This window comes from Colletes latitarsis, chromosome 2 (genome assembly GCF_051014445.1).
Source record: "Colletes latitarsis isolate SP2378_abdomen chromosome 2, iyColLati1, whole genome shotgun sequence".
In the NCBI taxonomy this organism is placed as follows: Eukaryota; Metazoa; Arthropoda; class Insecta; order Hymenoptera; family Colletidae; genus Colletes; species Colletes latitarsis.
The window spans coordinates 17,401,276-17,429,255 of record NC_135135.1 but is presented as its reverse complement, the minus strand read 5'-3'; the positions used below and the strand labels follow the sequence as shown (position 1 = coordinate 17,429,255).

Below are 27,980 nucleotides of genomic sequence, written 5' to 3'. Positions count from 1 at the left end.
ACACAAGTGCGCGACTGCGTTTTGGGATGAGCGTAAGGTAAACGCACCAGTGGTTATTTAAAAATATATAATTACCAATAATTTTCGTAGAATCTCGAATTCATTAAATGCAAAATTTATCTACGAAAACAGCTCTCCAAAGCATCGACTTAAATTGTATACAGGGTGTTCGGCCACCCGTGGGAAAAATTTGAATGGGGGATTCTAGAGGCCAAAATAAGACGAAAATCAAGAATACCAATTTGTTGATGAAGGCTTCGTTAAACAGTTATTAACATTTAAAGTTCAGACCGTACTGAATTTTTTTCTCGAAAATGCGCAAGATTTCGGGGGTATGTCTATTCACCAAAAATGATTGTAATTGACCCCCGCAACCGAAACTAATTTTTTTAGAATTAATTAAAAATTTTTTTTTTCGTCGAAAAATTTGGGCACCTACCCCCTGTCGATTTTTCTTAAAAATTCCTTTTTCATTTTTAGTAATTTTGTTTGACGTCCTACAGAAAAGTTGTCTAATACTTTTTTGTAGGTACCCATGGGCTCTACTTCAGAAAAAAGTTTCATTGAAATATATTCACAATTGTAGGAGTTATGGCCATTTGAAAATTGGACCATTTTTATGGGGTTTTTCTCATTTTGCGGGGTCAAGGACCAACTTTTCGAATATTTTTGCGATTTGTACATATTCTCCATCAAAATACGCGTAGTTTGCTTTTTTAAACATCAAAATCGTCCAATCCGTTCACGAGTTATGACGTTTTAAAGATACGCATGAAATTTCAGTGAAACATATCAATGGTATGGTCAGACATTACATTTTCGGTAAGGAATTTTTTTCTCGAAACTGAGTAGGATTTCGGGGGTATGTCTATTCACCAAAAATGATTGTAATTGACCTCTGCCACTAAAAATAATTTTTCCAAGACGATTCGAAAGTTTTCCTTTTCACCCAAAACTTTCAGCACTTACTCGAATTTTTTTCTCGAAAGTGGGTAGGATTTCGGAACTATGTGTATTCACCAAAAATGATTGTAATTGACCCCCGCAACCGAAAATAATTTTTCCAGAACGATTTGAAATTTTTTAATTTAATTGTTAATAACTTTTTAACGAAGCCTCAGTCAAGGAATTGATATCCTTGATTTTCGTCTTATTTTGACCTCTACAATCTCTCATTAAAGTTTTTCCCAGGGGTGGCCGAACACCCTGTATATTGTGCTTGTCTCCCAAATTGTTACTCGATCGAACAACCGAACCCAGTGACTTCGAATTCTTTCACTAAATCGTTGTTAGAATCGACTAAGAATTTTAATAATAAACTTTAAGAATTTCAACGCATATATATCTTCGTGATGACAAATATGGCGTCGATAATAATTGGAAAAATCTATCAGAATTCGGTGGCTGACGTTGGATCGTGTATTTTTTTTTGCGACCACAACGATCGAAAGGCGAGACGCACGGCGCATTAATTTACAAAATACGCGTCGAGCTGTGCTATTTTTATAAACAGGGGTATAGTGCGAGGCAAACGACGCAGCCCGGGACCCGCCAAGTATGGAGGGCAATAAAACCCCGTACGCGGCGCCCGGGAAACATCGATTAGGCGGTGGACTCTACCAAAAACCGTATAAAGGGGGACGTTCCTGGCAGAGATGTCAGTTGACTCCGGTTAGACGAGCTAACAGGGTCTGCTTCCAGACTCTGGACGTTCGATTGGTAAACTGCATGAGCGCTCACGAGCCTATTTGGCACCAAGACACTCAGCCAGTCGAACGGTTCCGACTTCCACTATGACCTGAGTCATCGTGAATCCCCCAACTTTAGCGAAGGAAAGAGAGAAGAGTCTCTTTTACCCCTAAGTAATTTCAGAGTGTGGCCAATATACGAGGGACGTTGATTAAGAAACGTTTAAGGTGCTCGAGACACTAATGGTCAAATATATACAACTAACAAAACGAGCATAATTAGTTTACGTCAGATTATATCCACGAGGAATATAAATGAAATTTATATTGTCCATGCAACCTCGCTACGCGAGATATATTTACGATATTAACTGTCCCAGTCGTATTACGTTTTTTTTTATTTCATAGAATAAACTCTACTATAACTATATTATCCGCAATTCCCTGCAGTTAGTCGTAAAAGTCTACATACATCGTATAACTCGTGATATTATAGGCAATACAAGAGTTTGGGTAATCCTATGGGTATTAACCCTTAAGTAGGCGCGTGGGGTTACAGCAGACCCTACTGGAATGGATTATGTGCTGTTTGATGCGGGACGAAGCGTTTCATAATTAAACTTGAAAAAAACTAAATACCCCATCGACGGAATAAAAATAAATTTATTCGCGATTTAAAAGAAATTTAATTCCCATGCCCGAGTATAAAAATTAATGGAAATATTAAAATGTATACAAGAAATTGAATCGTTTGATTCCCTTCCGATTCTGTCTTAGGTTGCATTTTAATAATTTTAATTACGTTTCCTTTGACACTTTCAGATTAAAAAAATTAATTTTCGAGTTCGAGATGTTGGACAAAATAAATTTCTATGAATTTTAACGAGAAAATTAAAATCGAAAAATTTAGGTCTTCCAGATAATCATACGGTTTTGATCTGACAATCGACGCGTTAAATAATCTTAACATCAGAATGGAAACGTTATTTGTAAATTAGTATGGGGCCTGGAAAGTATTGTCCAAGGCGCCATTGAATCCCGCTACGGTGGAGACGAATATGACGGGTCAATGACAGTTTGGATTTTTGTTTCGTTCGAACAAAGTAATTTGTTCTTGAGGATGTTAAATTGCTGCTTTATTTACGTGGCCGCGTGCTACTAGCGTCAGGTGCTGCATGGGCGCTTTTCGACTGGACACTGCAGTAGCGAAAGGGCAGGACAGATAAATGGAAAGAAAAGAGATAATAAAAGTACAATTTATAGCCGCCAACACAGGGCTCGCAACAAATACACAGAATGAGAGACCTTTCTACCGACTCTGCGCAATAGCTCGCCCTAGCACACACTCGTTCGCCACTAGAGATGTCTTCTCTCCCCATACTGGATATACGTTCGCGATTTCGGACGTCTTTCTTATCTGTCCTCGACACACGTTCGCCGATTAGGGTCGTCTTCCTTGCCTGGGATCGCTCAACGTAGTCAGTACGCTGCTCGGATCAGCTCGATGCCCGCAATACGCTCGGTATTATTTGTCGAACACTTCTATCAGCTAAACTGAACTCAAACATTTACAAATTCTGGATCATTCCAGCCGAATCCGAGCGTGAAAGAATTGTTTCATAATTGAAATTTGATATTTTTAAAATTAACGTAAACACGACGTAGTTCCATACCTCGTAACTCATAGTATGAAAACATAGTCATAAATACTAATTGGAGTAAATGAAAATCAAACGTAAAATATAAAAACAATTCATTAAAGAATAACAGAGTTCGAAGCGTGAAATTCCAACGAAAGTGGACATTAATTGTATAGCTAACCAAATCTGAACCTATAAAAGGAACACGCGTCAAAATAGATAACAAAATTTATCGAAGTTTGAAAACAGAAAAATACACGGTAAATCAGAGATATTGTTACAGCGATTGGCACGACGATACTAATATTGGCTAAATTTATTTCAACAGAAATCATTACTACGGCCTCTTTATCCGCATTTTCACGGAAAAACGCGAAGCTGAATAAAACGTTACGAGCGTATACATATTATTTTAATACGATAATACTAAAAACAAATCTTTTGTATCGAAGGGCGAAACAATATGAAAACACAAAACGTAGAGATTTATGTTATAGAATGTAAATATAAAGCAATGTACGTTTTATATTAAAAATCTCATCCAGTTGTGCATTTAAACATTTTTATTATTCCCGAAGGTACGGAATTACGTTCTTCGTTATTTTCAATAACAGTTATTAAATTCTGCAGAGTAAATAAAAATGAACGATACAAAATTTGCTCTTGATCTTTTCGGACAAGGTAAATTCTACAGTAATTTCTTTTAACAGATTCCTGCCGATCAAAGAGTGATTCTTTTTTCCTCTACACGATTAAAAAAATATTTTTCTCAGTGAAAACATTATTTAGAAATTCGTCTCGATCGCGAGTTAAACGCGAAGTTAAAACGATGAAATAAAATTAAAAGAGAATTGTGTCCACCCTGTATATATACGCGTTTGAACGATCAAACGATCCTAGTTTGCAACAGGTATTCGTCAGAGCTCGAAGTTTCTCTCGGTTTTCGTGGGACACGGGAGCAGTAAAAGCAGCAATGACGTCGTAAGAAGATCATCCCATTCGGCCAGTCGGGTAATTAAATCCTGACTGTACACCTCTTGCGATAATTTGGTCTGACTGCCATCGAACACGCTCGATGCTCAGATGTTTACCTCCGTTCCGCGCAGCGTCGAGCGTAAAATGGACACGTCGGATGGATTTCTCGGGATTACAATGAGTTTCGAATTACCCGCACCTGTGGAGTGGAGAACGAATTTTGCTGCGGGAGATCGGGTGCATCAAGAGGTGCGTTTCACGCAAACTGGTTTCCCGGCAAAACCGATGGAATTCTCCCTTTGACTTCCGATAAAAAAAAGTTGAAAACGGTTCCGACAAAGCACAACTCGAACATTGATACGAGTACAAATACCTTTTTTATTTTATTGAATTCCCACTGTCTCTCGTATGTGGCGCGCCATGCTGTGACGCATTAACACTAAATCGACGCTTTATGTGTATTTGTTCCTATCATGATCGGTTGAATGACCAGTAGGAATTGCTGAAAGTTTTTTGTGTGCGTAGAGTCAAAGTAAATTTCAAAATAAACATAGAAGACGGCATAAATAATAATTGTGGTTACGGTCGTCGGATAGAGGATAAAATGCCCTTTAAAATGGGAGTTCGTACAAGTCGATAGCTTTATTAGTTCCGGAGATATAGCGATTTTAGTTTCAAGTCGATGCGGTGGCTAGTTCCGGAGATATGAGGCTTCGAAACGTTTGTTTACGTTTCATTGTTGACATCTGCGCGTGGTCAATGGCTGCACGTGATCGTAGTAAATAGTAAACATTACGTCACTCGGTCAGTGGGTCAGTCGGCCACGACTCACGTGCTGGAGAAAGAGTAAGAGGTCCGACGCGTAAGACGGAGACAGAGATAGTCGAATTAAAAAAATTACCTTCTACATAAATTACGATATCTCGAAAACGGAAAGTCCGATCGACAAAATCCAAAAACCATTTTAAAAGGGAGGCTTTACCGCTTCTAACAATGGTTCAATTATTAATAAAACACTAGTAGTTTCGGAATTACACTTGTCTAAACTTTTAGTATTTTTAATACGCATTAATAGGCTTTCGTAAGACGGAGAGTGAAATTTTAAAAATTACGCTTTTCTTTACATGATGATATCTCCTAAACGGAAAGTCGGATCGACAAAATCCAAAAACCATTTTAAAGGGGAGGCTTTACTGCTTCTAACAGTGGTTCAATTTTGGATAAAGCATTAGTTGTTTCGAAACTGCACGTGTGTAAACTTTTACTATTTTTAATTTGTTAGACTGTTCTAAAGATCTTTATAAGATCTTCGTCTTAGCTTGCGAATTAACCGCGTGAAATTGAAACGTAGAATACAGTAATTCGACAAAATATTCCGTATCAATATAATTATAAATATAAGTTTCGAGAGAGAAAATCTCATAACATTTTGAAAGAGATAACGGTACACGTGTTTTATCGTTCCGAGATGTACTCCGGCACAATATGCAGCGTTCTGCTTCATCATACTTTGCGATATGGTTGGTGTTTCCTGATACACGATATTCTTTAGTGTTCTCTGGAGAAAAATGTCCGGCGGGCGAAAGAATGCAACGGAACGGGGAAAGAGACACGCGGGAGGAAAACGTTTCCTGGATATACCCGGAAGAAAAAGGAAAATACCGAAGGAACAAATATGTAGGAATTTTTCTGTTCTGCGTGAAACCGACAGTAAACGATGTCGTCTCGCGAGGATGTGACCTTCGACCGGCGGTATGGTCGCATTTACGTTGCGGTTGGCAATCTTCGAATGGAATCCATTTCGTGCACTTATTGCAACAATGTTGTTCGAACCAGAGATGAGCAGAATTCTTATCTACGTATAAAATTTCGAACGTGGAATTTATACTATAATATTTATATCCATTAGTTTGAATGTTGGGAAAACTGACGATAGGTGGTATCCATTTACGTGGAAAATTCCACGTAGATCAGAACCCCGATTATTGCACGAGAATCTCGCTGATTACATCGCGTTCGCTGTTAGATCATTATTGTGGAAGGGTTCACTTAGCAAGGAATCAAGTTAGAGAGGATATAAACTGGTTGGTAGCGACCATAGGTAATGAAGATAGTCCGTGTATGTGGGATCCCTTCTCGTTGGACTGTTTCGATCGTTGCGCGAGACCTCGCGATCGTAGCAAGAATTTTCAACTTCGTTTTCCCCGCGATGATCGCGATCCTGTTGCAACCGAGCGACGAAAACAACGAAACGAAAAGTTCGATCGTGCCCAAATCGAGAGAGCAACCGTGAAGATCATAAATCAAACGCGTTCCGCGTACCTCGATACGGAGCTTGTACAACGAATTCCGGAAGTTCCTGAATGCGTTGGTTCGCGCGCAGTTCATCGAGAGCTCCTTTAACGAGCTTACGGACGCTTTCGAGCTTAATAAATACAATATCGCCGGAAACGAACGGTCTGGACGCGAATGGTTCGCTGGTTTGAAAAATAAAAAACGTTGCTGACTAATTTCGAGGATAAAACGTTTCGTAATGGAGTGTTTTATTATCGAAAAGAGATCCCTACAGCCGAGGGATGAATCTATGGATCGAGAGGTGTGTTTATGAATAGTTAAAATTCGAACTAATAACTATTTTTACATAATTTTTGTTTAAACTTGTAACACGAATGGCAAATATGAAATTCGATCGTACAGTTAGAAGAGAATGAGGAACTTTGTAACTGATGGATGGGAATGATCACGATAATTACGAAAATTCTAAAAGCTAATGCATTCTGGCTTTTGTATAAAATTATAGTGCATGTAAAACGTACATAAAAAAATACATTCCAATATGCATGCAAGTAATTATAGAACAGATATATTCAAACTGAATTTTTAATAATGTTTCGCGTAGAAAATGTTCAAGAATAGAAGAATACAAAGCGAATCATTTAATTAATGCAGCTAACAAGCAATGTAAACTAAGCCAGTTATGCGCAGAATAAGTACAAGACTGTTTAAGTTTGAGATCAGTTGTAATTTACAAAAATGACGTTAAAAGATCGTATTTAAACTGTGATACTATAGATACACAGTTATTATCGAAAGAAAAATTTTATCTTTATCTCGAGTCCCGTCGAAATTTTTCACAACCCACATTTATGTTTCTCTATCGAAATGTTTATAAGCCATAAAAATGGCGCGTACGCGTATTTTCGTTTCGTTTGTCGCTGGATACTTGGGACAATAATAATGCTAATGGTAATAATAACAATAATCATAACAATAACTGCAATCTCGAGTTATACAGAATTCGACGCGAAGTTTTGCGAGTCTCGTATTCGCCTAGGTAATTGTGCACGCGAATGAAACTTTCCTGCACGACCATTGCCGTGTATTATTTTCCATTCTTGCTTCCTTTCGAAGCAAATACTATAATATTGGCCGCATGGAAATATCTGCTTCGAACGCAGCCACTGTCGCGTTTAAGGCAATTTTGTTTCTATCAATTTCAGAAACGGAGAACCTACGTTGTTCTTTAAATATATAAAATGTACTTTTCAGAATAATTCAAACTGAAAATTCGTTATTTTTTAAGCACATTCATTTTGTTTTTCAAAGCAATTGTATTTAATATTTTATTCGACTCGAGGTTTTTGAGACTCCACGATCAAATATTCAATTTTTTGTCGCGAGTCTCCATTTTTCAGTGTCCACCATTTCCCGGTCGACGTTACATTTGCCTTTTGCATCATATAGCGAAACATCTTTAATCATACGAATTCTGGGGTTTGACATTTTGATTAATGCAAGGGTCCACTGTAATGGCGACTGTTATTGCTGAACCATGTGAATTCTGATAGCAGAGTAACCGAGGACGTCACCGAATCCTTATACAGGATGTGCCAAAATCGATGGTTCAAGGTTTGGACGTATACAGAGTGTTAAAAAGAAAATCATTCATAAGAAACTCACTAAATAAAGAAATCATGATCGACTCACTAGTTTCTACGTGTCATTAAAAATTCAAGGATAAAATACATTTGAAATAACATTTTTAAGAAATTCGAATAACCTTAATTAAGACTAAAATACATCCAAAAGCATTTTCTGTAGCTTTTGTGTATCCACTCTGGTTGCATTTAGCAGAGAATTCGTAGGTCGACGATAACAGTCTGAATTTCTGTAAATTTCCGGGCGCCTTTCTACGCGAATTTTACAATCACGTATTACTTAAACGTGGTAGCCCGATAATTTCGTAGCTGGATTCCAGTTTCTTGTCACAACTCCCCCTCGTACTGCAGCGTCATAAAATTATACCTTCGCGAGAGAAAAGGAGAGGAACCCGGTCACGTACCGGTTTCATTTAAGGGAGTATTGTATTTAAAATTGTCACGGCTTCCCTTACTCATTTGTTCAGAAATTGGTAGAATGCGCCAGATATCGTTGCTGCGCATACATAACAGGCACGTGACTAATTTTTTTTTCTGCGCCCTCCACGAGTCTCTGTCCCTCTTCGTTCGCCCCTTACGCGTTTATCCCGGAATCCAATCGATTGCAACAGGTAAAAGACTGCCGCCCTGATCGTCACGTAATCCTAGATTTTTGCAATCAGCAAAACGCTCCACGTAAAATCCTCCAACCCTGTGTGGGTGTACCCACGGGTCTTCGAAATCACGGTTCCCTTTAACTGAAAATTAAAAATATTCTGCAATTTTCTTTTCACGTTTACATGCTCAGAAAAAAAACAAATTTCAAATTGAAATTACAAATTTTCGATTTGCAAACGCGATCAAGTTTCGTTTCTATTATACGTAAAATTTGGAAGATTCCAAAATGTGGAATATTTTCCAGCACACTCCTAAATACTGATACTTTCGAGTTCTCGTTGAAAAGGTTAGCAAACGGCTATTAATAATTGCTCGAGAAAAAATTGAAAATGATACTGCGAGGATAGCAAGAGATGATTCCGATATATTTTCTGGCGCATCGCTAAGACTGGTAATAATTTCGAGTTTTCGTGGTACACAAGCGCATATGCCGTTCATTTCGCGCAGTCCCGTATTCATATTCTGCCTTCAGGACCGATCTCATTCCGAGCAGAAGATGTGTAGCTACGTCGGGCTGCAGCTCACGAGGGAAAAAATCGATCGAGGTCGGAAACAAGGAATTCCCGAAAGGGGATTTCCTTCTGCCCCACCGACCTAAACTTTTCTCCCCCATCATTCCCGTCTTCCCTTCCCCGCCTTCCTTCTTATATAGTCAACGGCGTTCGTGTAGCCTTCCTGTCCCTCGTCCGCATTTCAGAAAATAGAAAAAAATAATATGAAGGAGACACGGGCTGAGCGTCGTTGGAAAAGGTGCGACGCCGTGTACCGGGGGATCGTTTCAATGATTAAGGACGACATGGCCGCCTTTTTTCCAACCCTCGTGAAAAATGAATCTCTTGTAGCTGATACTACCTAACCCCTCCCGTTAGTCGTAATGGCGGTAATCTTTGATCGGCTGCTTCGAGAACCGGGGATCCTGTTACTTTCTAATGTTGACCCACGGACACTGGCCATTACTGTAGAAAACTACCCGTATCCAACGATTTATTCACGCTCGGTAGAAAAGAAACAATCCAAACGACTCTTTTTCGAATCCTGTGATTTTTAAACGAAGTCTTTAACAGATCAAACCTTTAAGATCGTCTCAAATATAAAAATGGACATAATTATTGGATTATAAACATAAAATACGATTTTAAATAAAACTATAGTCACTTCTTTGGCATTGTAAACAAGTAAGAAATTACCTGTATCCAACGATTTATTCACGCTCGGTAGAAAAGAAACAATCCAAACGACTCTTTTTCGAATCCTGTGATTTTTAAACGAAGTCTTTAACAGATCAAACCTTTAAGATCGTCTCAAATATAAAAATGGACATAATTATTGGATTATAAACATAAAATACGATTTTAAATAAAACTGTAGTCACTTCTTTGGCATTGTAAACAAGTAAGAAATTACCTGTATCCAACGCTTTATTCACGATCTGTCGAAAAGAAACAATCCAAACGACTCTTTTTCGAATCCTGTGATTTTTAAACGAAGTCTTTAACAGATCAAACCTTTAAGATCGTCTCAAATATAAAAATGGATATAATTATTGGATTATAAACATAAAATACGATTTTAAATAAAACTGTAGTCACTTCTTTGGCATTGTAAACAAGTAAGAAATTACCTGTATCCAACGATTTATTCACGCTCGGTCCAAAAAAAACAATCCAAACAACTCTTTTTCGAATCCTGTGATTTTTAAACGAAGTCTTTAACAGATCAAACCTTTAGGATCGTCTCAAATATAAAAATGGATATAATTATTGGATTATAAACATAAAATACAATTTTAAATAAAGCTGTAGTCACTTCTTTGGCATTGTAAACAAGTAAGAAATATTTAGAAAATAACTATCGATTGCGCGTTATATTTTTGTAAAAGTCTAATTTGCCTCAAAAGTATAAAAACCTGTAATACTTTACGTCTCTCGAAGCAAGACAATTCCCAACAGGATTCGAAGAAACGCCCGCGTGTCTCGCTTAAAAACGCATTTAGAACGAAAACGAATATAACCGAACTCGCAGAGAATGAAATTTGGAAACTTTTATGTCCCCGATACATACACATTTTCGATATATCTCGTCGTAATCGAGACATCGGCCCGTTTTTTCTCCCTTTCGATACGTGTCCTGGAAAGCTTTACTTACGCGAGGAGTTCTGAAATAATATTAACATTTCCCAATCAGTATTCCCTAGACCGGGTAATTCAGAACATCGACGTTTCAAGCTCGACCGCGATACCCGGGAAAGCATATGAAAATTAATCTAATACGTCGAGTGGAAAAAATTAATTAAAGTGCTAGTCGGTATTTATTCCCAATGGCGGCCGCGGGTATCGATAACATCTGCGTCCCGGCCGAAGACCTGATTACTTTAATGGTAAAATCGATTCGAATGGTATGTTTTTCGTAAAGGTACACATTTATCTTCCTTACATGAGCCAGGCTCGACGCGGTGTAGGTGTTGCCACGAGGCCTCCGACCGTCGAAGAGGAAATGGGACAGTCGTTACGCGTCGCCGATCTTCGTAATGATACCGCAATTAACTTCAACTCTATCGACGACACGTATTACCGGATCGTTTTGCTACCAGACGAGAAAACGTTGGCCTTATTATTTTTCAGACATCCTTATTCCCGATACCGGTTACTCTGACAAGTCTCGAGCAGATCGAATAATAATGTACTTTGCCCCGCTTCTTCTCCCTTTTTTGCGTCTCGTGGCTGCCCGCGGATTACCAACGGAAAACAATCAATCATCCCCCTCCCCACCTATATCTCGCAATTTTCCGCCTTCGATCATCCCATTCGCCCATTCCTAAACCCATTCTTTACTGAAAGTAACGTTGAACAAACTCTCGCCGCGGCGTTAATTCCCTTCCCGGGCGTTGCGTGCAATTCCACGTAACGCTAAAATGGCAGCTGTAACGTAACTCGCGGTAACAATGGCGGGATAAGAAAAGTTCTCAATTATACTCTCGCTCCGGGGATTAATCGACGAAATTTTCTGACAAACGAGCCCCTATTAATGGTTCACGTGTTCCCTTATAATGAAAACTGTACGATCGTCCGTACGGTTTTTTGCGACTCTTTCGTTGCACCATTGACATAAATTCTTTCGTTAGTCTAATTTTTGTTTGCTCCCGTGGCTCTAGCATCGACGATATTTTCAAATTCCCGGCTTAACCCCGGGATTATCGGAAAATTCAATATGTATGCGCTGTGTACTTGGACACGAGCGTTAAACGGTTAATCACCTTCCTTATAATGTAAGCGCGTTGCACGGGGATAGGCGTTAATGAATATGTATTGTGTTACATCGTGGAGTCTTAAATCGTTAGACGACGAATTAATATCGTTCGCAAGGCGTATATTTCAATCTTTTAATTTCGTGAAAACAATTTCCGTGCACTGTCGTTGGACGGTGTTCCAGATAATTTCGTAATTTATACCTTTGACCCGATGTATTCCTGAATACTTTCACACCCCCGTTAGATTTCTACACAAAGTTATTCGTATCTGAATGTCATGCTTTAAAGATGAAGCCGCGGTAACCGGAACATTAGTGGCATACATATATGCATGATGTTGCAGTCAACCTGTGAAATAAAATGATAAACCTGCGGCACGGATTTATTCTCTCAATTGGCGAGCCCTGCTTAATTACACTGATTTGGGGGAAACAAAAATATACTTACATTAGTCACCGTTGCAATTAGGTTCTGGGTTTGAATCTTACGAAACAAATTCTGAAATGAAATGAAAAAAAATTTTTTTAACGTGAAATTCGAACTCGAAACGAACCTATAAGTTCAAAACGATTATGTATCGAGCGGAGAGGTAAGCGTATCGGTGCAAGGACTTTTGTCGACCTCGCCATATTCGATTTCCGGTGTACTTGAAACGCCAGAAACGCGAACGAAACGAGAACGAATTTACGCGTCGATTGTTTCGATGCTTCCGAAACGACCAGTTGTCGCGTAATAACAAATCTCATCGTTTCGGTGACGAATGTCCGCCGCTTTACGTTCCGCCGCGATGGCGTTCGTTTTCTTTCCCAAGCGATGACGAACGACGGACCCGGGTACTTTTCTAATCGGGCAGTTCGTTTCATTTCCGCGACGATTTGTCCCGCAGGAGTACGAGTAACGTTAAATTCCGCGGAGGCAATTTCGATATCGCCTACATCGGATGTGACTTTTACTGGCCCGAGAGGACGGTGCCAGGAAAGGGGTGGAAAAGGGGCGAGAGACAGCCAGAAATACGTACGTCGCGAACGGGGATGCTTAAATTAATTTTAAACTGGGTCCAAACGGCACACGACGTCTCGACGATCAAAACGCGATTAATGCATAATAATCTGGATAATTATAATTTGAAACATTTTAAATCTCAACCTTCATCCTGAGCATTTTATTTGTATTTAGCTATACTATCAGTTTAATAGTAAGAAACAATATATTTATAAATTGGTTTGAATGTCACGTGGTAAATATTTCAACGAACGAGAGAAAGATAATAATCTGAATAATTATAATTTGAAACATTATAAATCTCGACCTTCATCCTGAGCATTTTATTTTTATTTAGCTATACTATCAGTTTAATATCAAGCAACAATAGGTATATTTATAAATTGGTTTGAATATCACGTGGTAAATATTTCAACGAACGAGAGAAAGATAATAATCTGAATAATTATAACTTGAAACATATTAAATCTCGACCTTCATCCTGAGCATTTTATTTGTATTTAGCTATACTATCAGTTTAATAGTAAGAAACAATATATTTATAAATTGGTTTGAATGTCACGTGGTAAATATTTCAACGAACGAGAGAAAGATAATAATCTGAATAATTATAATTTGAAACATTATAAATCTCGACCTTCATCCTGAGCATTTTATTTTTATTTAGCTATACTATCAGTTTAATATCAAGAAACAATATATTTATAAATTGGTTTGAATGTCACGTGGTAAATATTTCAACGAACGAGAGAAAGATAATAATCTGAATAATTATAATTTGAAACATTATAAATCTCGACCTTCATCCTGAGCATTTTATTTTTATTTAGCTATACTATCAGTTTAATATCAAGCAACAATAGGTATATTTATAAATTGGTTTGAATATCACGTGGTAAATATTTCAACGAACGAGAGAAAGATAATAATCTGAATAATTATAACTTGAAACATTTTAAATCTCGACCTTCATCCTGAGCATTTTATTTTTATTTAGCTATACTACCTGCTTAATATTAAGAAAGAATAGGTATATTGTTATATTATTGTGTTATTATATCGTGTAAACGATGGAAAGATTCAATTTTTGAATATAAGAAAAATGTTAGTATTCGAAATCCAATTTGTTCGAATAGTCTTCGACTTGGAACCCACCAAAGAGGAATTAATCGTCGTGAAAAATGCTAGGGGACGCATCAAGCTCCCTCTGGTCTCCTAATTTCACCCAATTCGTCCGGGGGGGTTAAAAAGATTAAAACTACGGAAACAATTTAGATATTACTTAGGTCGAGAGTGGTTCTCCGCTATCCGACCAAGTAGCGCCAGAAAGGAGTAACGACGAACGAAGGGAAAAAAACAGCTCGCGAAAGGCTCGTGTGCGGGAATAAACGAAAGTGGAAGGGCAAGAGTGGGAGTGAAAAAAGAAAAAATGTAACGCAGGGCGAGCTAGAAAGCCGCGCAATTGGAAACGGCTGTAAAAACAGAAGGTCTTTCAGTCGAGGAAACACGACACCGGAGAAAAGAACGAATAGCGTCGTATCGTTTCCGGTGTCCGTGGGTTCCGCCATCGCTGAACGTACGACGTTTCAATGTCACGGGGTTGCTCCAAACCGGGGGTGTACGATGTAAATCTTTGCCACGGGACGAATCATAATTAAGAAGATTTACTAATCAAAATAGAACGGTAAGAATTGGTTCGAATTTTGTTAAAATGCTGCTTTAATCAAAAATGTTTCTGGCGTTTGAGAAAATTAATGATAAAATTGGAGTCTCGTGAAGATTGAGTATGTCGTTATCCAGTAAAAACGATTTTTCGATAGCAATTTGTGTTACTTCGCATACGTGTAAAAAAAAATTTATTTGCTGAAGAAAAATTTGTGTTTCTTGTGAAAAGTATAATGATACACATGCAAAATTAGCACTGGGTACCATTGTAAGAACGTAGTAACTTCTCATAAAATGTAAGTATATAACAAGGGATTAATATCGACAAAAATATGTACCTAGTCCTGTTTTAACCTCATCCTCAACGACGTAAATAAACCACTGTGAAAAATCAAGTTTTTATTTGTCTCTTCTGACGCAATTTATGCAGAAACACGCTGGGAGTTGTTATGTTTTTCTAATGGCAGATATTCTGTTTATTAAATTTACGGGTAAAAACATAAATTGTTTAACTGGTTGGCTCGAGTGGTTATTAGAGGAAGGAACGAACTCGGTCTTTGACCAAGTGTAAATAGACCGTATAGCTTGATATCCTCCGTTTGTCATCCGACAACACGCCCGGGGATATTAAAGTCGGCTAAGCAATTCGAATAATATTCGCGTCGGGTCGAGTTTTCCGGCACTCGAATGCCAAGGAAGGATATCGTCGTTCCAGGAAAAAGGATTGAAAGAATGAAACACAACCCGCTCGCTCGACGAGAGAAAAGAAATGGTGGAAACGTGAAGGCGCTGGCGGATGGAGACACATAGAAATGGAGGTGCGCGAGCGGAAGACGGAAAAATCTCGGCCCGAAGCGAACGAGATAAGAGAAATGTCCCGCTGTCCCGTTAACGCTCGGGAAATATTTTCCCACGTTGCGAAAAGACGGGAACGTGTCGATGCAGCGATTTAGCGGCTTTAATAAACGTGTGCTTCCTCTCTCGTTCCTCGTCTCGTACCCATCTGACGTTTGGTCTGTCATCGTTTCAGCACACGGAAGTACTCGCGTGTACGGTAGAGTCAACGTGTTTTAAGAATGTTTCGAAGGCAGATAGACTGACGCTGTTTCGCTTTCGGGCGAATTCATGACTGCTCTGAATGGGGGCTCGACATAAACCATGCACCCTTCCGGTAGGGCTTTAGGCGATGCCTACCAGGGGCTGTTCAACCACTCGCAAACACACTACTCGAGCATTACTCGAATGATCGAGCCCCCGGAACTTGAGAGATCGAGTGCTTCGAAAGAATCCAAAAGAAAGAAAGAAAGCTATTCGGTACGAATTTATTCAATAAACTCTGCATATTAATCCTTTATTTTAGGTACTTTTAAACAGTGTACATAAACGTATATTTCTCTTTATTTTATTATTATCACAGAAGTTAATATTTTAATATGTGTACTTCATTTTTCAAAATTAACCACTACTAATTTAACTAAAACGATTCGCGTTGAACGTAACTGAATTTCTTTTAAACATCTTCCAAAATGTTTTGAAACATTTGGGATTAAAATGCATTTGAGACAAGTCTACGATAAATATGCATTTGTAAACGTTCGGTACATTTCTGAGCAACTACTGTATTAAATAGTAAGAAATTGAGTTTTCCCAAGGATTCGAGAAATATTGAATAACAACTAACTATCGTAACTACGTTAACGCGACCAGGACAAGCACAGTGTTGAGAATAAAAATTTCAGCAGAGGTTTCAACTATTTATCTCGATTCACAATTTCACCCATAACCAAATTACGAAGTTTCTTAACTCTTTGCCGAAGTTTACCGCAACTCTGATATTGCGTACTTTAACTCGTTATAATCCACTTATTAGTACAGATCGGGGGATAGATTCTCCTGTTGTTGTTTTGTTGGTTACGTGTACACATATTTGTACGTACGTGTTTGATCCTCATTAAATTGTATGTATTTATCGTACGGATTATAAGTGATATTTTATCCAGTATTGCAAACAATCCGCCTTGTATTATAGGTATAATTTCGATAATAATTTTTACTTATTATTAGTATATTCCCCTGTTCATAATAAATTTTTCCTGCAGCAGTACCATATGTTTGTATGTGAAATAATGGTAAAAGTGAAGATTAGCCCCTAGACAAATTGATCGACAAATGAAATTAATCTAATTTTTGAGAAATTCGAGCAAAATGAATGTCCAAGCAACGACGTGTTTCTGTTTGAAAAAAATCGACTAACATCGTGGTTATTTTTTTACAGATTCGAGTTCTGCCACAGTACCAGTATTCATCTCCCCGGTTGGCAATCAGACAGCCGCGATTAGCCGCGATGTCGTTTTTTCGTGCAGCGTTCGCAACATAGGAAAATACAAGGTAACAAAGTAGGAAATTGGCGATACGAAACGTAATTAAATAAGACGATGAGATTTCCATATATTTGCCACAGTGTCGCTACATGTAGAAATGAGACTTGAATAATTCACGACTATCCGCATTTGGGTACCGTGAAACTTTATTTAATAATTTAGATTTCGAGGCACTGGGAAAGTGTATTTAATAATTCAGCCTCGGCTAATTCGGTCTTCTTTATTCTTATTTAAACGAAAAGTGTGAAATTTCGATAAAATTGAATAGAGTACATGTCTTATAATTTATGAAAATATTACTCCAAAAATGGTAACTTTCTTGGGTATAATTTAACTGTTTATTGCTAATATAATACACGTAACAGAATATTTATTCATCATCGTATGGATCGATAGAAATAAATATGGAAATGGGTATTTATTATTAGTAAATATCTATGTGCGTGAAAAGTATCGATTTATTTTCTTAGTTTTTTTATTTGTTGAGAATACGAACGAGTCCCAATAGTTAAACACGATGAAGGGAACGAGATGGTTTAGGGTGCATTATCTGCACGAGGGGTTGGACCCTTAGCACTAATTGACGGCATCATGAAAAGTGGTGGCTATAAGAATAAAGTAAAGGAAAATATTCTGTTACATACAAAGAAAACTATGCCGCCTAATTGGCTTTTCCAACGTGACAATAATCCGAAACACACCGTAAAAATAGTAAAACATAGTCTATTCGTGGTCAGCTCCATCAACTGACCTAAACCTTATCAAATACATATATCGAGCGAATCTCTACTATTTGAAATAAAAAAAAACATATAGAAGGAAAACAGAACTTTTACAAGTGCTTAAAATCAAAGTGAATAAAATAATTTTTAATAAATTCTCTGGAAAAATCTGTATTTAAGAATTATGGCAGGGGCACGCTGCGATCGAAAACTTTTTCACTGTGTTTTTATTCGATTCGTGCCACGGGAAAGGTAATTGAGTATTCGTCTCCTAAAATGGATTTTCATCCGCCGCGATTTCGAAAGCAAACTTTTAACGCAAAGGAGTCCAACAATATTGGGCGATCAGTAATCTCGCGCGGCATTTCGATCGACGCGAACAAACAAGGGGAACGATTAAAAAACGCCACTCAAGTATTTGATGGTGACAGATACGCGACGAAATTGAATCACCAGGAACCGAAAAATTCATGCTTTTCCTGCTCTTTGTCCCTCTCCACCTCGCATTCCCTAACATCAACGATCACTTAATCTTCGTACGACAATCACGAGGCCACATAGCAGCGGAAAAATCAGATTGCGCAAATCGAAAGACGATCAAATTCCTTCGAAACAAAAATTTTCATTAGGAATTCATTCCAGAGAAATTATTGCAATATTTACTCTTCCAAATGATTGGAAACATTTGTAATTAACGTGGAACTAGTCAATGAATAAAATAAGCTCGACTGATTTAAACGTTCGGAATAAATTTAAAAAACTTTCAAGTTTCAATACGATGTTTCTAACGCCTGAGCTTTCAAGAAAATAAAACGACTTTTTTATTACGGCTAGAATAGAGGAGCTCTTTAATCTTCATACAACGGGTACGTGGTCGCGCAATCGCGCGAAAGTCAAACGGATCGCGCTCGATTCGACTTAAATCGCTCGCACGCCACGCGAAAAGAAAAACAGGAAAGAAAACGGAAGGAAGAGTAATTTCGTCCGCATTCCGGTCCTGCGTTTGTGTACGTGTTTGCGGAAAATTCTTCCCCATTTCAGCTGCTTCTCCGTCCTAATCCGACCGGGAGCAGCCTTCCCCTCAACGATGGCTATATTTGGTAATAAGTTTTTCGATCGGAATCTATACAAGGTGTATCCTAACGCGTGGCCACAATACGATATTCTTATTGCAATACACTCTTGAGACGTCAAAGATAACAACTGAATTTTCTTTGACCGTTGTTTAAAACCTTCACGGGGCTCAAATGGCCCAGGATAACATTGTTAATAACATTTTTTACCTTTTCCCCAACGATTTAGACATATTAGTTGAAAAATGTGCAGAGCCATTATATTAAACTCAACAGCGAGATAAATCTTGATCGTCCCAGTGACTAAAGTGATGATTAAACTATATTTATTGTAATATTGCACAATAGAAGGAGGATTAAAAATTAATTAAATCGATTTGCTCTTCGTAGAGGCTGAAATTGATATTCTTGGTCTTGAGAGTACCGGTATTGTGACGTTCCGTTTTACATCCGGATCCTGCCTACCAGTTGAAAGTCCTCTCCCGTATGTAGAGCCTTTAGATCAAACTCAGCAGCCGGGAAAATTATAGTAACAGCCCTCCGGGTGTCTAAAGTGCAACTAAACTCGAATCGAGTAGAGTATATGTTTATGGGAACTTGTTTTTTATTTTCATCGTGTCCCCAATCCACCGACAAAGTGAGTCCTACTAGGATACACCCTGTATATTTCAAGGATGAAGGATGAACGAGAAGAGTAGGAGGTTCGAACAGCACAGTGAAGAGTAAGGGGACGAAGGAGAAAAAGAAAGGGGTGAGAGGGTGGGAGAGATTGTGGCGAAAGTAGGAGACGAAGGAGACACATTTTCTCTAGCGACAGGTCCTACCGTAAAGTATCCACCGAGATGAAATATTCGGTCTATAGAAAGCCACTCAAGGCAGCTTGGCAGGCAGGGATGGATTAAGATAAGCTCGGCCTCCGTCGAGTCCAAATAGTTTCCAGGGATCTTTTCTGGGAGAAAATACTAGCCAAACTCACGAACGATGTTTTACTTTAATTTCGTTTTTCAGCTTCGGTGCCGTGGGAATAACTAGATTGCAATTTACTCGGGATAAAGGAGTAGCTTATTTCTCATCGCATTCTGAACTTTCTGCCTTTCGACTTTTCTCTTTTTTTCCTCCCCCTTCGCGACCGAGCCTCCGCGTTTCTTGTTCGTCTCCGCCCATACGGGGAAGAAAAGTGACAACGAACGAGCAAACGAGCCGGTTCCACTTTACGATCCATTCGATTGTTGTTTTCGTTGTGCTCGTGTTCGATTCGCCAAGCAATAATTCATGACAGTTGGAAGCGTTCTTTCTTATATCGTACGATTAATTATAGGAGTTTTCTTATTTATTTCCTTTGATTCTACGGGCAAAGTTTCTTTTACCCTCTGCTAAACGAACGAAGTTTTGTATCGAATGTACGGGATGTTTGGAGGCGTACGATGGAACTGGGTGGAAACGAATCGAAAATGTGAAATAAGATTTTGTCGTACGAGGCCTCGTTTCGAAAAGTTCGTCTTGAAATACCATTCCGGGGAAATCAATTTCCAAGTTTCTATTAAAGCATTGTTTGATTGACAAAGAAAATCCATAAAGAAAAACAAAGGTCGGTCTTTTCTCCGGTTGCAGGCCTTACGGAAGGCTGATCAAAATGTCTGACCCAATACGATCACCAATTTCTTCCACTGATCTTTCTCTTCCCACCAAACCGTTGACAATATTTAGGAACACGAGCAAAGGTAAAAATAATAACTAACGAAGAGATGTATGTTTCTTCGCAGAATATAATATCTATATGTTTTAAACGACTCATAAGTTTACTTATTAATGATTACAAAAAGCATGCGAGTCAATTAGCGTTTATCAATATTTATCAATCGATTGAAACGCTAAACCTTTTATATCTCGAAATAAAGATAGATCTATTCATAATGAATAGATTATTGATTTTATTAAAAACGAAGCCTCGTACGAATCATCTCCTGCCTGACTTCCTGCTTATCGGAATAATTAGTTGGTCTCAATTGAAACTAGAAAAATTAAACGAATTGTATCATATTTAAGATACGAGCATTACATTATACATTAGAACAAATTGACTATAAGAAAGAAAGTTGAAAAATATATATTGTTTAATACAATCTAGTTTTCTAAACAATTTCTTACAGTTTATACAGACTTCATCTGTGAATTATATATGCAGTACAATATCGAATGGAGCTTATTCCAATAGTTCGTTCAATTAATTACCGAATAAATTGACGTAAGCGTGACGCGTTAATATCCTATCAAGAATAACAGGTTGAATTCAATTATTGCCAATTATTACTACTCAATAGTGCAGCGCGTGCTTGATTTGCTCGACCTAGTTTCACTCGCACATTCGAATAAATACGTAAATTAAGTAGAAATAAGTTACTCGGTATTTTAGATTTTGGATTATCGGTATATCATTCGATGCATGTATAACTAAATTTTAGTTACGAGGTTATTGAAAATCGATTGATATTCAAGTCAATCTGTACAAAAATTCTATTCTCTCTAAATATTTAAGAATAGTTGAAAAGTATATTATTACAAAAGTATATAAACACGGAAAATAAGAAATAAAAGAAAGGATCGAAATAAATATTATTCAATTCGATAATAGCTAGTCAAATAACACCACCTTCTATTTTTAAAAATCTAGAGGCCCCCCCTTCTTCCTTGCAACAGTTCTACAGCATAATTTGTTACAAACGGGAAGATTAGCTGTTAAAAGAAAAAAGTCGATAGCTAGATTTCTGAAAAGAGAACTCGCAACACTTTATCCGGACCACACGGTATATTTTAGATGCAGTACAGAACAATTTCTGTTAGCTCAAGGCGGCCCAGATAAACCGAAAGGTCAGACATCCATGATCTACAGAGTTCGTTATTAACTTTGACCAGAAGCTACACTTTTGCACTGCTCGGAGACATGGTTGGCTGTCGGAGCATATTAGGCCATTCCTATTCCTTGCCTCTTCATCAAAGAGCAAGGTTGGTTACGTATGTATGACGGCGTCTGCTTGAAGTACCCTTTACAAGTGACATATAATGTTCTCTTTTCCATGTTAAGTGAATCCAGATAGCTCCAATTCGATCATACCCTTTTGATCCATCCGACTACCGACCATTGCACGAGTCTGACTTTTCACCCTCCTTTCATTTCTCCACTTTGGGCACGAAACTTTAAAGCTACCAATTTCCCACGAACGTTGATTCACGGGGCACGTGTGTATTTAAGTGTTTGATCAGATTTCAAATATCTCCACGAGTATTTATTTAAACGAGAATCTCGTCGTGTCGTTTTCGAAGGGATGCTTTGAGGAATCGTTAGGGCTATCTGAGCAACTACATGGAAATTCCTGTCGCGGTAACGAGTTGGTCGTTGGACACAGCAAGGCCAGAGAAATGACAATGGATTTTCCAGGTTGGCTGGCTACGTGCTTCGGACCAGACGATTCTCTCGATCCACATGAGGACGGTAACGCATAATGCACGTATCTCGGTCTCGTACGAGACCGACGGAAGTTCCGGGTCCGGTGCGGTATCCGGTAACGCCTTGGGGGTGACAGGAAGCAGCCAAGCCACGGAGGAAGTCGTCAACGGCACGTGGCGGCTCCACATTCGTAATTTAAAGGAGTCGGATAGGGATTGTTATATGTGCCAAATTAACACCAGCCCGATGATATCCGAAATCGGATGTCTGGACATACTCGGTAAGGACACTTCTTATCCACCATAATTTTATATCGTTCGAACGAACACGAATATCGGAGAAAAAAATTACTTTTGTCTCAAGATATCCCGGTTGGAAATATCAGGGAAGATCGGTAGTGATTTTTTTCTTACTTAATAACGTCTTTCAGCGTGACTAATAATTTTTTGTAAACACAATTGTGAAAGAACATTCACACTCAGGTAAAGAGATTATGTTTTGACCACGTTGTCGAGGCTAGGGATGCAACAAGTATCACAATAAAAATCGCGCAGGTATTTAGCTGGTCTAAATTAAGATATAATGGCGATTTAGAAAAATGTCTATAGAAATGTCAAGTTCAAAAATATAGTACAGGTTAGTATTACTAAAAGGACAATAAATATTTTAGTTCAGAATGTTTGATGTAAGTTTGAAGAAGATACTTGAAAATTTTCCATCCAGCGACAATCTCTAGTGCAAATTTCGAGAAATCGCAAGAAATACAAACTGCACGATACGGTCTACAAATCATCGTGGAATATTGCAAATGGTATCAAAGGTTTTCAGTTTCAAAAATTTATTCTCGCTTGTTTGAAATTTATATTTCACGTTCGATAAAATTATTTGAAAAACGCAGCGCGGCGCGGAACGTTCCGTGAATTATTCGTGATTTACCAAACGACATCGGAGATATCTATTTTAAAAATTTCTATTCGCGTTCTAAATTTACATTTTACACATCGAGAAATCCCGGGGACACATACGCCGCCCGGCACCGGGGCATAAAGCTTTATGATTTAGCGAACGACACCCGGCATTATCAATTTGACAAATTCGTATTCAGTTTTTAGTTTACCAACGGTACAGGCCGTTCCTCGATTTTTCACGTTGGTAATTGCGCGCAATACGATCGGACAGATTTTAAATCGTACAAATTATACATAGATTGCGCCCCGATGAAATATAACTGCAATTAGCGGTCGCTGTAATAAATGTTACCCTACGGAGTGACAGCGGGTTAATATGGTAATCGGGCATTTCATCTTTCTATTCGAGCGCGAGCGTAGTTCCAATTGCGACGACATTAAATTGTCCCCGTCGAAGCTCGGAGAAATTCTCGATGACCGGTTACTTGTTCGTTAAATTCTTCCGTGGTTGAATCTTCGAAAGTACTTAAACAACGAATAGCCTGTTTTACCCTATTGCCAATCGTTACTTCCAGAGCTCTTCAAACTTTCTTACGCGTCAAACTTTTTCTATTTGAAAACGTACTTGAAGCAGATCTCTCGCGACAGTCCAACAAATATTATTATTACTAAAAAGTAAAAATATTACAGTAATAAGTAAACGAATGATACACGAGTCTCGGTGGAAGGAAAAGAAAATTTTGTTATTTACTAATAGTTATTCAAAAATTTCAAACTCACATTTTATCGCGTAACATTATCAAAACTTTATTTAACAATAAACATTCCGACATTTTATGTATACCTATTCCTATCATGACCGGTTAAATGATCAGTAGGAACTGCTGAAACTTCTTTGGGTATGTAGCGTCGAAGTAAATTTCAAAATAAACATAGAAGATAGAAAAAATTATAGTAGGTGATGTGATCATTAGTTAGAGAATGAAATGCCCTTTAAAACGAGCGTTTGAACAAGTCGATAGCGTGATTAGTTCCGGAGATATAAGGCTTCGAAGCGTTTGTTTACCTTTCATTCTTTACGTCGCGAGGCCATTGACCTCACGCGATCATAGTAAATAGTAAACGTGACGTCAGCCAGTGACAGAGATAGTCGAATTAAAAAAATTACGATATCTCGAAAACGGAAAGTCCGATCGACAAAATCCATAAACCATTTTAAAGGGGAGGCCTTACCGCTTCTAACAGTGGCTCAATTATGGATAAAGCACTAGTAGTTTCAGAATTGTACGTGTGTAAAGTTTAACTATTTCTAATACGCGTTGTTAGACTATTGTAAGACAATGGAAACTGAAAATTCTGTTCGAGTGAATAATTTTGGCAATCTATAATACGATAGTTACATTGTTCGTACACTACACGCGGTGTAACAAATTTTTATACTCGAAACATTTCATTGAGGGGCACCATAATCATTAAGGGTAATTATATGTAGAGATATGCACAGATATTCAGGTTAATGTTTCAGAGCAGCACCGCAGGTTAATGTTTCAAAGCAGCGCCCACAAAACCGAGATAGTTATGGTAACAATATACTTGTGTACGTTATAAATTATCTGTAGTCGTATAAATAATTGTAGAACATTAATAGAACTATAAACTCACTTAAGCGTAACTTCTCTGCAATATATATTATAATAAATATAGTTTGTTTGATATAAAATCAGAGAATCAAGAATATACACGAGACGAAGGTGTTTAAGATTTACGTAAGAAGGAAGAAAAATGTAAGACGGGCTGAGTTATAATACCAAACAGAATTTACCCCAGAGAAACAGAATATTTATGAAATATTATGAAAGCCATGTATCGTTGTAACGTATGAGGTATTTACTTCATGGTACAAACACGGAGGCAGCCAAATAGATAATAAGCAAACGGGAAGTGTGTATACATGGTGTAACGTCGACGTGGTACAAATTATTCCATGTACTTGCGTCTGAATATTACGGTTGTTGTTGCCCTGAATTTCAATGTTTATTACCTTTACACGTTCGAACCAAAGGAACAGTTCTATTCATTTGCCAGTTTTACATTTCAAAATAAAATTAGGATCTTAATTATATACTAAAATATTTATTACTGCTGTTAGAAATTCGAATTTATCTTTTGAAAAATTGAATAACAGCAGATATCAGGGAATAAAAAACTCCTAATATATAAAGCAAAGTAAAAGTCAACGTATATCCATACACGATAAAAGGGTATACGGTTCAAATTTCGAAGCTCGATTTCATCTCTTCGGAGGGAATTCGAGCAGCAAACTAAAAAAAAAAAAAAAACAGTATTACTTATCAAAATACTCTGTACGTGCACGTTCCCGGAGCTTCATCATTTTTCGAATTTCCGTGTTTGAAATCTTCCCTCGTAAGTAGACTACACCGAACTAGATGCATACGGAACGCGAATAAATTGCAGCGTTTACCACCGTGCTCCCAACCAATTTACCGAAGCTTTTTCTACCGCACATTTCATCGTATAATGCTATTTCTGTGCTTCTCACGGACTTTCGAGTTCCGGGATATCGTTCGTAGCTTCGAAAATCTCTGAAATGTACACGCGGGTACTCGTATACCCCCAATTACCGAATTTCAAACCATTGATAACTTTTTACAATGCAAGCTTCGAAATTCCCATCGCGTTGAACGTACGTTGGAACAACTAAAATTTGAATAACAGACATCGTTGCAACAAACGGAAATATAAATTTTAAGCCGGACTCGGTCTCGTTTGTAATTTGAAAAAACTATAATTTTAATAGACAAACAATCGATATTTTGAAAACTCGTCCGCGTGCGTTGTACGTTCTCGAAACCTCGGATAAACTGGCAAAACTTGACATGTCGCTTAAAAATACATGTAATAATCGCGAGAGCCGAGATCCAGATCCAGATCCAGCGATTCCTGCCTTTCGACGTGGAAACACGCACGCTCGTTATACGTATAACATTTTACGAGAAAGTAACCGGGACCCCGTAGCCATATTTTTCTATCATCCGAGCTTGAGGAAACCGTGATATTTCCGCGCCGAGAAACGATCCTCGAGGACGCTGTACAAATATTGCTTTTTTCCATATTGCGAGAGGCTCATCAAACTGCTACCGGATCAACAATCGAAAGAGCTGAGTGGACTCTTAACTGAAATAATCTCTCGGGAGGGGACGGTAGCGATTTCCTGACGGGGAATTTAATAACGCAATCAGCAGGATTCGTTTTTCCGCGCATTACGGCCCGTCATAGGCTCATGCTCTGCCGCATTGTTCTCCGCTCTAAGGAAAACTCCGCTCTCCCTCTCTCTTAGTCGCGAGAGAAATATTTCTCTGCGGTGGTTCGCGAGACACGACTTCCATGCCTGAAAACAAAGCAAGACCAGAGTCATTGGGCCTCTGCCAACAAATCCATCCATCTATTTGTCTATCTGTGTTCGCAATTCTGGTTTGGCCGTCTTGTGACGCATACGGCATAATACACGGTGTCTCCGAACGGACGTACTTACGGCTGAGTGTTCTCGATCGTTAGATTTTCGAAACGTACAATCTACAGAATCGCGTGCAAACTATTTTTGCATAACAAACCCGTTTCGTATAATTTGATCGTGGGATACTTCGAGGTGCCACTAAACGCGTACAGAGTGGCGGAACCGTGGGAATTGAAACAACCACAAACATGAACCTTCGTTGGATTCTGTTTATACAGTACACGAACTATGTAAGATTGGTGTTACTGAAGATCAAATATTCAAATTTATTCCATTTGGCTGGGAGTCGCCGGTTCAATTTAGCCACTAGATGCCAGTTATTTATCGTTATCGAGTTTTGACCATGATTCTTCTTACAGGGAAAACATTTTTTCAAGGTTTGGACAGTTTTCCTTGTACTTATGAAAAGATATTTAAGAAAATTGAATGTAATTGAATGAAACAACCCCATAAAGGTTCTTGTGAAGCCAGTGACGAGTAAACAAATTATCGTACGTAAACGTTGGGTCCTCCGTTCGGTGACATTTTTTGTCGATCACTGTACCCTTGTAGGAAAATTAAGATTTCCATTCAAGAAGCAGTGTCCACAGCGAAGACTTATTCGCGAAAATGACATCACTCTGTTCATGGTCAATATTATTCTGAACCCATGCCATTCATTCGTCGACGCGTCCTTCTGATAACAGAGGTTTGAGTAAAGCACTCGGCCAGGAAACATTATTCTCTTTTAAACGCCGTTTTACGGTAATTACACTGACATGGGCGTTCTTTTCAGCCAGTAGAGCCTGTCCGTTACGCAGATTAACACGTTGAGTGTTTCGTAAATACTTGGAATTGTGAACACGATTCAAACGTCCAGAGAGGCGGTGATATTCCCCTGGCGATAAACAACCTACTATTTTTATATTTAATCGTATTATATTTTGTCTTAATTATTATAAATAGTTGTATGTTGTCCAGAATAAAATTACGGGTGTTTAGAGCTTTAAGAAAACTGGGTTATTCGTGCCTGGAATAGAGCGATCGAAAAATTGGTGAATTTGTTTTCGAATACCGTGCGCGTTTCTAAATCAAATATTTCGTTTGGCAAACATAGCTGCAATA

At 38.2% G+C, this 27,980-nt stretch overlaps 1 protein-coding gene across 1 annotated transcript in view; it reads left to right on the top strand.

The window, feature by feature from the left end:
- Nucleotides 1-27,980, top strand: part of LOC143351345 (lachesin) — a 129,490-nt gene that overhangs the window by 78,399 nt on the left and 23,111 nt on the right. Inside the window, exons 6-7 of the mRNA XM_076782827.1 lie at nt 17,088-17,200; nt 22,425-22,713. Coding sequence (XP_076638942.1) covers nt 17,088-17,200; nt 22,425-22,713 — 402 coding nt within the window. The remainder of the gene's footprint in view (nt 1-17,087; nt 17,201-22,424; nt 22,714-27,980) is intronic.